The sequence below is a fragment of the Pogona vitticeps genome, chromosome 1, assembly GCF_051106095.1.
Source record: "Pogona vitticeps strain Pit_001003342236 chromosome 1, PviZW2.1, whole genome shotgun sequence".
Classification (NCBI taxonomy): Eukaryota; Metazoa; Chordata; class Lepidosauria; order Squamata; family Agamidae; genus Pogona; species Pogona vitticeps.
Genome location: NC_135783.1, coordinates 231805518 through 231822541, shown reverse-complemented (window position 1 = coordinate 231822541; position 17024 = coordinate 231805518). Strand labels below are relative to the sequence as shown.

Genomic DNA, 17024 nt, shown 5'->3' with positions numbered 1-17024 from the left:
ATGGACTCCACACCCCAACGTTTTCTCCTCATGCCAGGGCCCCCTCCTTATCCTTACTCATGCATCGAGACAGCATGAGTCAGCAGTTCATGCCAGTGCCCACTCAGAGGCAGTAACCCCCCCCCCGGCTTCTCTGCCCCACCTCCTCTGGGCACTGCAGTCTCTGAGTGGGCACCTGCTGGAGAAGGCAGTCCTGGGATCCACTAAACACCTGTTCGGCCAGTAAATGAAATGGCACAAACTACTGGTTCATGCCCGTTGCTGCTTGTGAGTAAATCAGGTAGATGAATATATGAGTAACTTGGTGATCAAGGGACTTGTATAGACCCTTTTCACACAAGAATAACCATCTCCAGTGTGAATGGAAATATCACTCAAGTGAGAGATAAAATAGATCACCCTGAAGAACCTTTTAAGTGTAAGCCAGACTGCTCCTAATTCCCCTGTCTGGACAGACCTGCAGCTCCTCTTCTTTTAAGAGAATGGACGAGGCGGGGGGAGGGGGGGAGGAACGGGACTTGGCTCTGTAATACCTACTTTAAGTAGCTGCACTTAGGACCGACTCCATGAGCCATTAAAAGAATGTGCATGAAAGCCATGGCAGAATACTAATGCCACAGACACATATTTTACTGAGCTCCAAAACATTACCTCAGAAGCAGCTTTCCGGCAGAAGAAGAAGAAGAAAAAAACCCCAACAACCCACAATCACTTGTTGGAAGCCTGTATTTTCTCTCTTTCCTTTTCTCTGTCCGGTTTCTCCTCCTTTCACATAAACCTTTTTGGGCATCTACAAAAATGGAACTTCGAGTCCTATTCTGGAAACTGTCAAGCCCCCTAATTACTGTTCGGAAACGGAGCGATGCTCCAGTCTGCAACAATTACCTAAGTGACGTTTGCAGAACCGCTCAACACGCCCACACCCACAACCCCTCCGTCTCTGTGAAATTCAACAGGAGCTGGTCCCTACCCTCCGCCAATGTCCTTTTACACCTGGACCTCTCCTTTCCCAGCCCACAGACCCTCTCTGGCTCCCCTTTTAATTCTTCGGGCTCGGGAGGAAACGGTGTTAATTACTCGTTCGGTAATGAGAGGGCAAGCGGAGGTGAATGACAACGGGGAGGGCGGCGGCGGCAAAAAAAAAAACAAAACAAAAAACTCAAGGACGGTGGGGTGAGGAAAGAAGGCGGCAGAGCGAGTGAGGGGAACAGGGTTACGCCCGGGAAGCCAACGTGCTTGGCCAGGGACAGGGGCCTGAGGGACCCGAGAAGGGAAGCCCCCCCCCCCGTCTTCGAAGGGGGCGCTTCCCCTCGTAGGCGCGCGCACTGAGACCTCTCTCTCACACACACACACACACACACACACACACACACACACACACACACACACACACACACAATCCGAGCAGACAGTTCTTCACCTCCCAGCCTTTCCTGCTCCTCACTAGAGGTCCTGCCAAAGCTGTTCCATGACAGCGAGGAATATTTTCCTTTTTTAAAAGAAGAGGGTAGGGGTGAAGGGCTGCTGGTGGGGACAGCCTTGCCGCCGTCGCCAGTGGCGAGAGTGGTGGTGGCGGAGGGTCCAGGGGAAAACTGAGCTGTCACCTCTGCCTGTGCCCCCATCACGGAGGGGCTTGGGGTGTTGGTTTCGTTTTGGGGTGGCCCGAGGGGGGCGGGGCGGGGCGAAGAACATCACGTGTGTGTGTGTGTGTGTGGGGGGGAATTAAGAGGCAAGCGGGGTGGTGGTGGTGGTCTCCGGTAAAATCTGGGGAGTGGTGAGCCAAGAACGCCTAGGAAGCCGGTCTGAACAATAGAGAGGCAGACGAGGGAGAGGAGGGGTGGGTGGGCACACAGCGTGAGGAGCCGCCGCCGCCGCCGGTTGCTGCGCGTCTGCGTGTGTGAAGGGGTGTGTGTATTCGCCTTGGAGGAAGAAGAGAAGAAGGAGACCCCCCTCGCCCCTCAAAAAACCCTACCGGGCTGGCAGCCCCAGCAGAGCAGACTCCCTCCCTCTCGCCCCCAGCAATGGGGAGCGCCTAGCCTGGCTGCTGAAGGCGCCTCCATCCTTCTGTCCTCCCTCCCTCCCCCGCCCGCCCCTTCCCTACACACGCCCTCGCTCGCTGGCTTCTAGCTGGCTGGCTCCCTCCTTCCTTGTGGCGTGTGTGTCTCCTTCTCTCTCGCCCCTCTCCTCCTCTCTTCCTCCTCCTCCTCCTCCTCCTCCTCCACAACTCACTGGATATTACCCAGCAGCCAGGATCGACGCCACCGCCGCCGCCGCCGCCACCACCACCGCCACGGCTATCCTGCTGCTGAGTCTCCTCCGGCCGGAGCGCAGCCATGAACCCAGCCGAAGGGGCAGCCGAGGAAGGGGCAGTGCCCGATTCAGAGGTGGATGCCTTTTTCCGAACAGGTAAAAAAAAAGGCGGCGAGGGCGGAGGGTGGGTAGCGGAGGAAGGAGCTGCTTGGCGGACTAGGCTTGCCAGCGCCCCGGCGAGACCTGGAGGCGAGATGGGCTGATCTGTGTTGTCTTGTGTTATTATCTGGGGGAACGGTTTTTTTTACGCGGCGCGTGTGATGTTACGATTCCCTTTGTTTTGGGGGAGATCTGGGACGTCTCTAATGGGGATGGCTTTCTTGTCCTCCTCTTTCCTCCGATGCTGTGTGTCTTCTCCTGCAGCCCTGCATTGTTTCCTTCCGATTGTTACGGGCGAAAATCGCTTAGCCTCTTCTCTCGTTCCCCACCCCTTTCTGGCACGACAGACAGGCAGGCGCTTTCCAAGAAGGAGCCAGCGTCTCTGTGCGAAAAAAGATGCTTTTTGTGTGTCGGGCTTTGGTTTGTTTTCATGGATCTGGGAATTGTTGGGGGGGGGGAGAGCAAACTGTTGGCTGTCAATCAGTTGCACCAAGCGAAGCAGACGGATGGGTCCTCTTGCTCTCCTGGTCTTCTCTTGTCTGTGTGTGCGTACGTGCCTTCGCGTGTTTTCTGGTGCTTAGACTCAGGATCATAAACATTAAAAAAAGCACCCACACATCTGATTCTGCTTTTCACTCAAGGCGTAGGGTGATCATCGATCACTTGTGAGAAACCAAGATCAGGCTTGGCTGCTAGTAACGCGCCCATCCATTGCCCCTCCCCTCTGCCCTGAAGTGAAGAGTTCAGGCTTTCTGAAACGTCAGAGCCCTCTCCCTGAACTCCACACTTTTAAGGCATAAAAACCGCCTGAGCGACTACATATTTGTGAGTGGGCGCGCGTGTGTGAAGGGGTGCATGTGTTTTGTAGTCTAGGCGGGATGGTGGCTTCCCAAACACGCCTTTTGAAGCAGAAGTATAGATTGGGTCTAAGGATGGAGCCAGAGGCTTAGAAATTGGCCATCTTTGAGCCCCTGCGTCCAATGCATTTTACCCTGCCTGATTTGTAAGGAGAGTAAGATTGTGGGCGGGGAGCGGAGACGTTAACAACTGTAACTAAGTACTGTAATGTGGAATGGAGTTACCGTTTCATCCCTCCCCTTTCCAGGTACCAAATCTGTGCTTTCAGCCATTCATATAGGGGGATAGTTATAAATGCATTGAAACGCCCCCCTTTTTTTCTTGCAGATTTTACTGATCTGTGTATTTCTTTGATGAGCCATATTGAAACCTGTGGGGTGGGGTAGGGACCCTTCCCTGCTTTCTCCTACTGCCAGAGGGCTTGTCAAACCATCCAGAGCCCTGGAGGTGGGGGAAGGAAACGGTGTCTCTGTGTGAGAGATAGTGTATACATATGTGATGATTTAACCAGTGTGGATTCCCCAACCTCCCCCTTTTTTAAAGGACATGGCTTTGTTGCCATTAACTTCCCCTTTTACAGGGTCCTACCTAGAGGAGGCTTAGCACCAGGGGAACTAGGGTTGGCTTTGTGGCTTCAAAGGAGGGTGCTAAAATAAAGGTTTGAAAGGAAGCAGCTGCATGCGCATAAGAAAGAACGCAGGTGGAAGGCCCATTGTAAGCATGCAGATGCACAGCAGAGACCCATATGTTTGCTCTTAAGGTTTTTAAAAAGCTTTTTTTTTGTGAAAGTATAAGAAAATTCTCCCTTCCTCCAATCCATTTAAGGATAACTTTCATGAGATTTGGAGAAGCATTGCAGGCAACTTGGTGGCATCTTCATTGAGGACTATAAAGGATTAAATGCTGTCCTTAGATAAAGGCTTGAACTGACCGTGCTGGGGTTAGTTTTTGCTTTTGCGGCTGTTTTGCATCTCGAGCTGCCTTTCCCTCCTGTTTCAGCTTGGTCCTAATCATCGATCACATGGAGTGTTCCTCCAGCCACAGCAGAACAATCGCATCATCACCCAAACTTTTCAAGAAGTTTATTCCTGCAGATCCATGACAGGCCTCCTGGCTGCTCTCCATGGAAGGCTGCACCCCATTTATGTGAATATGCTTTGATCTTGGAGGATAAGTGTAATAAGGTCTGACTGCATGTGTATCTCATGAACCACATGGCGCTGATGGGTATTTGCCTGTTGATACCTTAACAGGGATACAAGCAAAGCAATTACAGATTTCACATGGTCTTCTTATGTGGAAGTGCTTTGGGCTGTAAACGGTTTAAAGGATACTGTTTAAACTGTTTCTCCAGCCTGAAGACATCCACCAGACTTTTAGTTCTTATAAGATTCACTGTTGTACTTTAATTGAAAGCTTTGTCTATGTTTTCGTTTTCAAAGGTATGTAATTGCTTAGTGATACTGTATGTTTTTTTGGGGGGGAGGGGAATTTTCTAAAAATAACCCTCTGATCAAATATTTCCTTTCTGTCTGAACTTCCAGAAATGCTATACTAAAATAATCTTGATTATAATCCTGTTTAGGTGTCTTGTGGATTTCCTGGAAGTTTTCTTAGCATTCAGATTCATTCAAGAATGTAACAAGTTTGAGAGACATCTGATGCACTCTTGTGCATGTTGTTAATTGCAATACATTGATTCAATTTCACACAAAGGTTTGTTATTTCATAGACACAAAAAGTCTCATATTTGTATGAATAAACTAACTTAGGCTTCATTAAATAATGCTGTTGATCAATAGAGAAAGAAATGTACACTTTTGTGGGCCCAGCTGGGCAATACCAAATAATATTTATTGGGGAAAAAAATAAATTTATCTAGAGATGCTTCTTGTTCTGTTTGTTCTCGGCTTTGTGTATGCTTATGTTGAGAGTGCTTGGAATTGTTATTGCCAGTGTGAATGGATGCCAGAAATAGGGGCAGAAGAAAGAGAACAGTCAACAAAAGATTGAAGGAAGAATGTGCAATACAGAAAGCTTTCAGAAACAAGCCAGTGCTCTGGTTGAATCCAAAAATAATGGCAGCTGAAAACTGGTATTAGTAGGAATGGAGATCACAAGTCTGTAACACCATATATAGATTTAGAATCCTTGCTTTGGGTCAGTTTGTCATAGTCTGTGAACACCTGCATGCTCAGGGAGAACCCTATTCTCCAGATAGTGGTCTAGGGTCTGGAAGAGAGTTTTGTCTCTTGAGGATGCAGCATCATCTGTGCAGCTCTCCCTGAAAGGAGAGGAAGCCATTGTGAGGTGTTGCAATCAACGTGCAAAGACCCAGGCGCTCTCAAAGTGCCCACGGTCATCCCCAGTGCCCTATTCCTTGGTAACAGGGCCCAGAAATTAACCTCAGGGCACAAGAAAGTTGTACAAGCCCTGACAGGTGCTCTCTCAGTCCCGTAAAATAATTTTGCTTGCTGTGGAACCTGGGATTTGTCAACTCCTTGAAAGATGGGGCAACAGCTTTTCAGTTATCAACGCAACTGTAGACCTGGCCACCTCATTAACAGAATCCTCCAAGCAGGGCTCTGCTCCCCTCTCTCCTGCTGGCCTCATTGCTGCACCACTGCTTGCCTTGGGCTATGTGGTATCATCAAGCAGTCAGAGGGCCTTGTTTTGTGGGCCACATGAACTCTAACCTAGTAATATTACCTACAGACATATACACTTACATACGTGTGACATATAGAGACGTGTAACATAGTTGTCTGTCACAATATGAAAATGTTTTTCTTCTTATGAGTCAAACTGGATGCAAACATTGCACTATACCTTAAATAAAATTGGGTAAGGGACAGATTGCTTTGAGAGCCATGTCAGGTGTGTGCTGGCCATGTTGCAACATATGTACACTATCATATTGTTCTCTGGAAGCTGAAACTTAGTATTTTTCTGCTTGGTACCTTCTCATATGTTTGAGCCCTGGTGAAGAACTGGTAGAAAAGCCTTCTCCTTCTCCTACCAGTCCATCCCCATCATAACCAGGAACAAGTGGAGGGGTTATGTCTGTGTACATATAAAAATTGGCATAAAATCAAGAACCAAATTGAAATTGAAGATATTTGCTAAACAAATGTTTGGTTGGTCAGGCGGTCTGTCATATATTTCATGGCAAACAATATGGTTGGCATTGTAGGTTTTGTTTTATTTCACAGCGATCAGACAGAGTTTCATTTGGAGTAAAGGATTAACACTAAAGAGCATATGAACTTCTGTTTACAAAAGCAGTGAGCTGTGATTACCTTGTCTAACAAACCTGTGCATATGCAGAAATATATTTTCGATTGAAAGCTAGAGAACCTCTTGAGAAACAGAATATAATTTGTAGCACAGTTGGCCATAACATGGTGGACAAAGTCATATTCTGACTTGGGCAGTTATGAATTTTGAAGATATAACTTCTAGATATAACTAATTTTTGAAGATATAACTTTCCTCCCACTGTTTCTTCTCCTTTTCTTCCTCTTTCCTCATATGTCAGGATTGAGTTGTAATAATGAACACAGGTACTGTGTCTACATGATTCATCTAAATGTTTGCTGCTTATTGTTATTATTTGCTACATTTTACAGTCATGTATGCCTTTACATTTTAATGCAGGTTAAAAAAATAAAAAAAATTGAACCTGTCTGTGCCCTAGAGCAGTCCTATGGAAATTGTTCTTCTGAAATATAGTAGGGGGAGATTCCTCATGTGGGCGAGGGGGAGGTTTGAATTCTCAAAAGATGAAGCCCACAGCTCAAAGGTGCTTCTTGAGACACTGCCACCATTCTTGAGTTCCCAGGTAACAGTGGTAAGCAGGAGTGCCTTCTCCTCCAAACCAGATGCTGTACCAATTTTAGAAAACCAGTTATCCTTGGGATTTTCCTTATGGTTACCCCAATCCCAGTAATTGTTTGTCTGCCCCATATTACCATATTTGGACATTTTTAAATCTGTGTATTAAATCCAGACAGACAGTTAGTGCTATGTCTACTTTGGCCTTCTATCTCAAGTTATTTATAACATTTGAAAATGCCCTTTGATTCAGTGCCTGCACACTCAGTAAACATTTTAAACTATGTGTGAATGTGTGAGTACATCTACTGATCATACCATAATTCCAAGTCCTCAGAGGAGTTTCAGTTCTCACACATGCATTTTGGCAAGCCTTGGTCTGGAACCATCTTTATTTGCAAGAAGGAAATGTGTGGGAATAGTTAAGATCTATGGGAGCTGCATGACATTAGAGAATTAGTAGTCTCTCTGCTCATTAGGCTCTGTAAAGAGTGCATCTAAACGAAACTTCCAGTCCCCCAATACTTTGCAACTCCAATGGAATTTAGCCATTCTCAAATAATAGTGGCTTCAGATTGAAACTTACAAAGGTGTATGTGTGAGTACTGATACTCCTCTGATGGCTTAGATGTTTTGCTAACAGCTCCTGAAATTCTGTTTGCGGCAATTCCTGGCAAATTCTTGGAGCTGCAATAAAACACACACACACATACACACACTGATAGTCCATTTCCTATTGGCTTTCCCTTCTCCGCAGCACATTTGAAAAGCCTTCCTGCCAGCAAAGTTTTCAGTGAGACTTCAAAATCCTTGCTTGAAATTAATGGGGACTAGAGATGGGGTTATTCGTATATGAATACCCCTGCACAGGTGGACATTATGAGGATCCAGTCCCCTGGGGCTGGACCATCCACTCACCTTCCACTATTGCTACAGGCTCTGTGCTACCTTCCTATTGCTCCGGAACTCGTGGTGTGCGAGCCACTCCTGGCAGGAGGCTGAGTCTCGCTGCAAGGTTGAAGCATGGTGATAGGAAGGGAGTGTGAAGCCCGCGGAAAAACACAGCAGAAGGTGAGTGAACAGTCTGGCCCCAGGGGACAGGACCCTCATTATGTCTACCTGTGTGGGGATATTAATATGCATATAAGAATACAAATACCCCCATTTCTAATGGGGACTTATTGCAGAAGTGGTCCAGGAGTCCTTATCTGCAGTCCTTAACTAGAAAGAAGACATCATGGAGGCTTCAGGCTGCATGGGAATTATAATCTGGTCATTTCAGGGCATGGGTTAATTTCATATCCCTTGCCTAGCTCATAATATACAGTAATTGTGGTGGCTGTAGTTTGTACCAATGTGATTTTTGACCTGTCTTTACAGGCAGTATGGCTATGCATGTATAAGTAAATGAAGTTAGGTCTGCTTTCTCCAGATAGGGTGCACAGTTGGTAACCCACCTGTAGCTAGAAATAGTGCTGGGTCCAAAGGAACACATATTTCTACATATTTGGTTATTTTAGAGGAGTATATTCCTGTATAAAACATCCTGCAGACTTCCATCTAGATTGGTATTCTTCCTAGCCAGGAATTCTTCTGTTTTGTCTGGACATAAATTTCAGTCTTTATTTTTATTCAAATCATAACCATCTCCTGAAACGATTTCAGTTTCCCCATCACCTGGAATATTAGTTTACTGAAACAAGAGGTAGAGCTTTGTGTTGTTTGCCTACTGGTAACATCTAAGCCGAAACGTGCACATGATACTCTCTGGTAGGTTCATACTGAGTTTGGAAAAACATATGGTTCATGTAGCAGATAAGTTTCATGTAGGAGTTGAAAAAGCATAAAGGAGAAAGTAGAATCCTAGCACTCCCAAGCCAACTACACCAGAGCACAGAGTGCTGTCCTCTGAAGATGCCGGCCACAGAGACTGGCGAAATGTCAGGAAGAACAACCTTCAGAACATGGCCAAAGAGCCCGAAAAACCCAGAACAACTATTAGAATCCTAGAACTCTATGGATGCCAGGGGCCAAAGGGTAAAGCAGAGTTCTACAATACCACCTTTTAGATGTATCTCTGTCCTCACCCAGGGAAGCACTCGATATGGCATAATATCCCAGTGCAGTAAAGAGATCCATATAGCCGCCTAGAGTGGTCTTAACTAACCAGATAGGTGGGATATAAAATAAATAAATAAATAAATAAATAAATCCATGGTATATAAATCCACAGACAGGTCTAGCAGAATTAAGGTTGTCATCTCATTTCTGTCTTCTTCTACAGATCATCCATAGCATACTTAAGATTGTTTGAAAGTAGATAACTCTAAGAGCCACCACATGAAAACATTATGAAGCAATCCTTTTTTGTTCTTCCTTAATGGATCATTCCAAGTGGAAGAGGATCTCCTATATAATTCTCTGCAGGGTGCTTTCCCAGCAGTAGGTCCAATTTGAGGTGGTTAAGGGACAAGGGCATGGAGGGAGCATATTACTCTTTAGCCCACTGTCAACCCCAGCTCCCTCACCAACTCCCTGGGGACCATGAAGGTGAGCTGAGCTCCTGGGCCCCAACCCAACCCAACAGGGTGGCAATGGAAGAGAAAGCACCAGAGATACACCCGTGACACTGTCAAGAAGGACTTGGGGGCCTGGGAATCTGTGAGTGACTGGCAGTAAAAGCCTTCCCTGAAGGGAGTTGGTTAGCTGGGAACTGTTAAAGTCCAATCCTAACCATGGAATTGGGACTGCTTGAGTTAATTGAGTGGAACTTGGGCTTGAGTAAAGTCTAGATTTGGAAGAGGGCTGGTGAAATCAATTCAGCCTCCCTGTCGGGACACCTTTACCGTGTCCCCCTACTTTAGTATAATCTAGTTCCAGCAGGAGTCTTGCCTTGATGGAATCTATGGCCAAGGAGATAACAGGTGCTTAACATAGGGTCTTTCACATCAAAAGCATGTTTTCTAACACCATTCATGTTGACTTCCAGGAACAATCCAGGCTGTGACACAGAGTTATGAGATTTTTGAAGGAGTAGACATATTAGCCTGTGGAAGCATAATAGACAATAAAGAATGCAAAACACAAAATGAAAATAAACATGTTGCAGCACCTTGAAGCCTAACTGCTGTATTTTAATGTGAGCTTTTGTGCATCAAGTGAATTTCTTCAAACATAAGAGTGAGACTATATGATTGTCATATTTATACATGGCCCCATGACCAGGTGGGCTACATACAGATAATGAACAAAGAGTCAATAATTCATTAGTAAAGGAATAAAATATAGTAGTTAGTCTTGAAAGTGTCACTACAATTTTGTCTCCTTTTTTTTTTTTGTCTTAGTGACGAGATTGCCTGCTACACGATCCTTTTTTAAAAATGGACAATTATCTGATGTTTCCGGGTACTCACACCCCACAAGTCTTTTTACAAGAACCCTGTTTTTGGCTACTAAAGACTCCAGTGGGGCTTCTGCAATACACTCCCAATTTTCACAAGACAAAAAAAATGCATGGAGGAGTGGGAAGAGGTGTTAATGGGAGCAACTGTTGGTGCTGCCTTCTGACGTTGCCCACTTCTGCTGCAGGAGAATTCTGTAAGAGGGAATCCAGAACCAAATGATACAGTACAGTACAGTGTAATGGCTTTTAGAGGGGCAGTGAATATACTATATGTATAATCTGGCTTTTCCCCCCTGGAACTGGTATGTAGTGACTAAAACTAGCTTTCCTAATCGGACATTATTACAGTGTACCCTCTACTTAAGGAATTAATCCTTATTGGAATGGTGGCTGCAAGTCGAAAAGTCTGTAAATCGAATCTCCATTGACCTACAATGCACTGAAAACCGATTAATCCCATAACCAGTGGTTTTTATTCTATTTTTATTCCATTTTGGTTTTTTTCTGGTCTGTAAGTCGATTCTCTGGCTGCAAGTTGAATCTAAATTTTGCAGCCAGACAAGTCTGTAACTCGAAAAGTCTGTAAGTCGAGTCGTCTGTAAGTCGAAGGTCCACTGTATATCAGGGAGGCTCTGAATAAGATTATTGTAATGTCTGCAGTGCTGAGAGAAGACTTGGGCCTTGAATGAAATGGGGCCACTTCGTTCAGATATGTCTAAAATTTACAAACTGTCCCTGAGTTATCAATTATCTAGAAACATAAGAAGGGTACACCCAGATCAGACCAAAGGCCTATCAGATTCAATGTTCTCTTCACACTGTGGCCAGTCAATTACCTCTGAGAAGTCCACCAGCAGAACGTGAGTGTAACTACATCTTTTGTCTCAGCAGGCAATTGTTTCTATATGCACAGGACCTATAACACTTTGCTTAGTCTTCTTAGGTTCTGCTAAGATGGACTAAGTACTTTCTGCTTTCATGGTTTTATCTGGATGGTATTAAATTTTTCATCTGGATATCTCCGTGTGGCATGAAGTTTTTTTTCCAATGTGATTGAACCCTAGCATGTGGCTCAAGTTGTACCAGTTGTAGAACCTACCTCCCAAAAGAGACTGAGTTTTTAATTGTGTTGATTACACACATCAGACTTCTGATGATACAGGAGACTTTACATCTGGGAGGAAAAGAATACATAAATTCCACTCCTTTTATTTGAACCTTAAAGTTATTTGGATGTTTTGAGTGCTCCCTCCGCTACTTGGATAAATAAGGCTGTATGTAGTTTTTCATTTACACGACAACAGAGTCTAAATTACTTTGTTGAATGAAACAAAAGGAAGTTGTATTTACATTTTAGAGAGGGGGAGGGAGCTTTCTAGTAATATTTACCACTGCAAGAAAAGATCCATAGGAAAATATTATTTTTTTCCCCACAGTATCTTTAAGAATTTATTTAAAGCACCTTGGTGAAAATATACAAAGGAATCTTTTGTCTACTTTAAAGATTTATAAAGCAGAAATGACAGAATAACACAATAGAAAATCACAAATGCCAGGAAAAAGCACTTATTGGTTCTGTCCATATAGGCGAGGGAGTAGTTTCATTCTGCAGATTACTGTTAGGCTGTTGAAATGGAACATTGGTCGCATCTAACAGGAAGCTACATGATCTCTCAATGGCATTTTCAGTGGCTGAATGAGAAATGAGTATTATTCTACTTTAAAAGAAAAGGGGCAATGAATTATTCTCTTTGGGAGTTTGTCTTCTTACCATCCACTGGTGTGTCAGACTTCTGTTATTATTCATCTGCGCACAGAAGACTGGCAGTTCTATTACTAAATAAGCTGAAAATGAATGATTGGCAGGAGACAAGCTGTTTGATCAATAGAAGCTCTTGAAATTATGTCTGCTAAGGAGAGTTCCTTGAGGCTCAAGAACGATACTGCTCTTAATAGGATACAGACATTGATGCAATCTGCTTGTCTCTGGCCGTGGACAATGTTTTCCATGATGCCTTTATCTTCTTGCTTTCATACTTCATCAATGGTCAGATCAACCTTCATGATGTACTTTAATTAGTGAAACTGAGATCAGTAGTAAATTGTCATATTTTAGCTGGTAACCCCTATGTTGTCTGTAAGATTGTTGCAGTAGTCTTGTATCACAGGACAAGCAAATGCCACATATTAGTAAACAGAGTTGGACAGTTCTTATTGTTTGTTGACTGTGGTCCTGTGACCATGTAATGTAAAAAATTTAGATTCAAGGTGAATTCAAGGCCACGGAGATGCTCCTACTATTTCCACCCCTCTGGAGTTAAATGCAGAATTGGCCATATGCGGTGACTGAGACTGAAGACAGATCATTCGTTCTTTCAGTTGCATTTTTAATCTATCAGGTGAAAACATTTTCTTGTTGAAGCTGAAATAATACAATAAAATTACCGAAGGCAAAAGACACGTAGCCCACCATACCTCTTGTGAAACAATACCAGTGAGTATTCTTCAGATTATATTGTCTGCAGTTGTTGAGGAGGTATGCAAAGGGCAATGGGCTCTCACATACATACAACTGCACTCATGCAGTGCAATTTCTATTGTTTATGTTCAGGGTGCAAAGCTCTGGAACACCGCTCAGGGACGCAGGCTGTTCACAGTTAGACCTACTGTACACGTGAGCTGTTGAGAGCCTACACAGGCTGTTTCTTACCACTAAACACAGAAAAGTATGACTGGTAATGCAGGGCTTCTGGTCCATGCCTAAGAGTTAACCCATATGGCCAGTGATCAGGAGTCATGGAAGCTGTAATTCTTTAGTAACAAAAACATGTGGTGCCTTAAAGACTAACTATTGTATTTTAATGTGAACTTTCGTGGACACATGTATAACGTTGGTTTTTCACAGGAGTAAAGGAAATAGATAAATGTCATGGAAGTCTCTTTGGCAGCAGGTATGCTTAGGCCTCTTACAACACCTTGAAGCCAGGATGAAACATTCTGTTGCTTCAGCTGCTGAGGCTTGCCGTTTCAATGAATTTTCACTATAGATATAAAACCGTGATTTTATTGAAGTACCATGGCAAGAATAAACATCGACATTCTGGGCATCAGTGAACTAAAATGGATGGGAATGGGTGATTTCAACTCAGATGATTATCATGTCTACTATTGTGGGCAAGAATCCCGTAGAAGGAATGGAGTAGCCCTCATAGTCAACAAAAGAGTGGGAAAAGCCGTAATGGGATATAATCTCAAAAATGATAGAATGATGTCAGTACGTATCCAAGGCAGACCTTTCAACATCACAATAATCCAAGTTTATGCACCAACCTCCATTGCTGAGGAGACTGAAATTGAACAATTTTATGAAGATTTACAACACCTTCTAGAACTGACACCAAAGAAGGATGTTCTTCTCATTCTGGGGGACTGGAATGCTAAGGTAGGGAGTCAAGAGATAAAAGGAACAACAGGGAAGTTTGGCCTTGGAGTTCAAAACGAAGCAGGGCAAAGGCTAATAGAGTTTTGTCAAGAGAACAAGCTGGTCATCACAAACACCCTTTTCCAACAACACAAGAGGCGACTCTACACATGGACATCAGCAGATGGGCAACATCGAAATCAGATTGACTATATTCTCTGCAGCCAAAGATGGAGAAGCTCTATACAGTCACCAAAAACAAGACCTGGAGCTGATTGTGGCTCTGATCATCAGCTTCTCATAGCAAAATTCAAGCTTAAACTGAAGAGAGTAGGAAAAACCACTGGGCCACTCAGGTATAATCTAAACCAAATCCCTTACGAATACACAGTAGAAGTGAAGAACAGATTTAAGGAACTAGATTTGGTGGACAGAGTGCCTGAAGAACTTTGGATAGAGGCTCGTAACATTGTACAGGAGGCAGCAACAAAAACCATCCCAAAGAAAAGGAAATGCAAGAAAGCAAAGTGGCTGTCCAACGAGGCCTTACAAATAGCAGAAAAGAGAAGGGAAACAAAATGCAGGGGAGATAGGGAAAGTTACAGAAAATTGAATGCAGACTTCCAAAGAATAGCAAGGAGAGACAAGAGGGCCTTCTTAAATGAACAATGCAAAGAAATAGAGGAAAATAACAGAAAAGGAAAAACCAGAGATCTGTTCAGGAAAATTGGAGATATTAGAGGAAAATTTTGTGCAAAGATGGACATGATAAAAGACAAAAATGGAAGGGACCTCACAGAAGCAGAAGACATCAAGAAGAGGTGGCAAGAATACACAGAGGAATTATATCAGAAAGTTTTGGATATCCCGGACAACCCAGACAATATAGTTGCTGACCTAGAGCCAGACATCCTGGAGAGTGAGGTCAAGTGGGCCTTAGAAAGCCTGGCTAACAACAAGGCCAGTGGAGGTGATGGCATTCCAGTTGAACTATTTAAAATCTTAAAGGATGATGCTGTTAAGGTGCTACATTCAATATGCCAACAAGTTTGGAAAACTCAACAGTGGCCAGAGGACTGGAAAAGATCAGTCTACATCCCAATACCAAAGAAGGGCAGTGCCAAAGAATGCTCCAACTACCGGACAATTGCACTCATCTCACACGCCAGCAAGGTTATGCTCAAAATCATACAAGGTAGGCTTCAGCAGTATGTGGACCGAGAATTCCCCGAAGTACAAGCAGGCTTCCGAAGGGGCAGAGGAACTCAAGACCAAATTGCCAACATGCGCTGGATTATGGAGAAAGCCAGAGAGTTCCAGAAAAACATCTACTTCTGCTTCATTGACTATGCAAAAGCCTTTGACTGTGTGGACCACAGCAAACTATGGCAAGTCCTAAAAGAAATGGGCATGCCTGACCACCTTATCCATCTCCTGAGAAACCTATATGTGGGACAGGAAGCAACAGTTAGAACTGGATATGGAACAACAGATTGGTTCAAAATTGGGAAAGGAGTACGACAAGGCTGTATATTGTCACCCTGCTTATTTAACTTATATGCAGAATACATCATGCGGAAGGCTGGACTGGAGGAATCCCAAACTGGAATTAAGATTGCAGGAAGAAATATCAACAACCTCCGATATGCATATGATACCACTCTGATGGCGGAAAGTGAGGAGGAATTAGAGAACCTTGTAATGAGGGTGAAAGAGGAGAGTGCAAAAAACGGTCTGAAACTCAACATCAAAAAAACTAAGATCATGGCCACTGGTCCCATCACCTCCTGGGAAATAGAAGGGGAAGATATGGAGGCAGTGACAGATTTTACTTTCCTGGGCTCTATGATCACTGCAGATGGAGACAGCAGCCCCGAAATTAAAAGACGCCTGCTTCTTGGGAGGAAAGCAATAACAAACCTTGACAGCATCTTAAAAAGCAGAGACATCACCTTGCCAACAAAAGTCCGAATAGTCAAAGCTATGGTTTTTCCTGTAGTGTTGTATGGAAGTGAAAGCTGGACCATAAAGAAAGCTGACCGCCGAAGAATTGATGCCTTTGAATTGTGGTGCTGGAGGAGACTCTTGAGAGTTCCCTGGACTGCAAAGAGAACAAACCTATCAATTCTAAAGGAAATCAACCCCGAGTGCTCATTGGAAGGACAGATCCTGAAGCTGAGGCTCCAATACTTTGGCCATCTCATGAGAAGAGAAGACTCCTTGGAAAAGACTTTGATGTTGGGAAAGTGTGAAGGCAAGAGGAGAAGGGGACGACCGAGCATGAGATGGTTGGACAGTGTCATCGAAACAACCAACATGAATTTGACACAACTCCGGGATGCGGTGGAAGATAGGAGGGCCTGGCGTGCTCTGGTCCATGGGGTCACGAAGAGTCGGACACGACTAAACGACTGAACAAACAAACAAACAAACCATGACACATTCTTATACAGGGACCACTGGTATTTATGGATGTATGAACAGAAAATGCTCGCAAAGTGCTAGACTTTATTAACACAAATTTGTCAGTAATTCATGACTTAACTCATCAGCATGGCTGAGAAACCGATAAGATGAATTTGTGCTTATATTTAAATTGAACAGAGGTCCTGCATTTCATATTACAGTGAATAGAAAGACTGAAGCATGGCATACCTAGTGCCAAGACAACTAGTATTTATATACTTTAGTAGAAGACAACTAATATTTATAGAACAATATTTATTTTACTTTTACATTTTATATACCACTTGACATTTTAAAAATCCAACCAAAATAAAATAAAATAAAAATATAGTGAAATTAACAAATGAAAACAATGTCAGGTTTTTTAAAAAATAAAATATAATGAAAACAGTAAATCAAAACAAAGTCATTTTAAAAAAAGCATGCATAATTACAAGGTATAGCTGGCAATTCCAGCAGTCAGAAAGACTCTTGAACTGGCAAATGTGTTTTCAGTTATCATCAGAGGCACTCAATATTAGGATCTTGGAGATTGTTCCATGTGGTAGGTGATGAATGCCACAGTGGGGAAAGGGGGTTGTGGTATTGTAAGCAAGGTCTACACCACAGAATGTAAGGACTTGTATGGCCTGT

General features: G+C 43.8%; 1 protein-coding gene across 1 annotated transcript in view; it reads left to right on the top strand.

The window, feature by feature from the left end:
- Positions 1–2185: 2185 nt before the first annotated feature.
- The window catches only part of KALRN (kalirin RhoGEF kinase), a 515545-nt gene continuing 500706 nt past the window's right edge, over positions 2186–17024 (top strand). Inside the window, exon 1 of the mRNA XM_078394494.1 lies at positions 2186–2406. Coding sequence (XP_078250620.1) covers positions 2334–2406 — 73 coding nt within the window. The 5' untranslated portion in view covers positions 2186–2333. The remainder of the gene's footprint in view (positions 2407–17024) is intronic.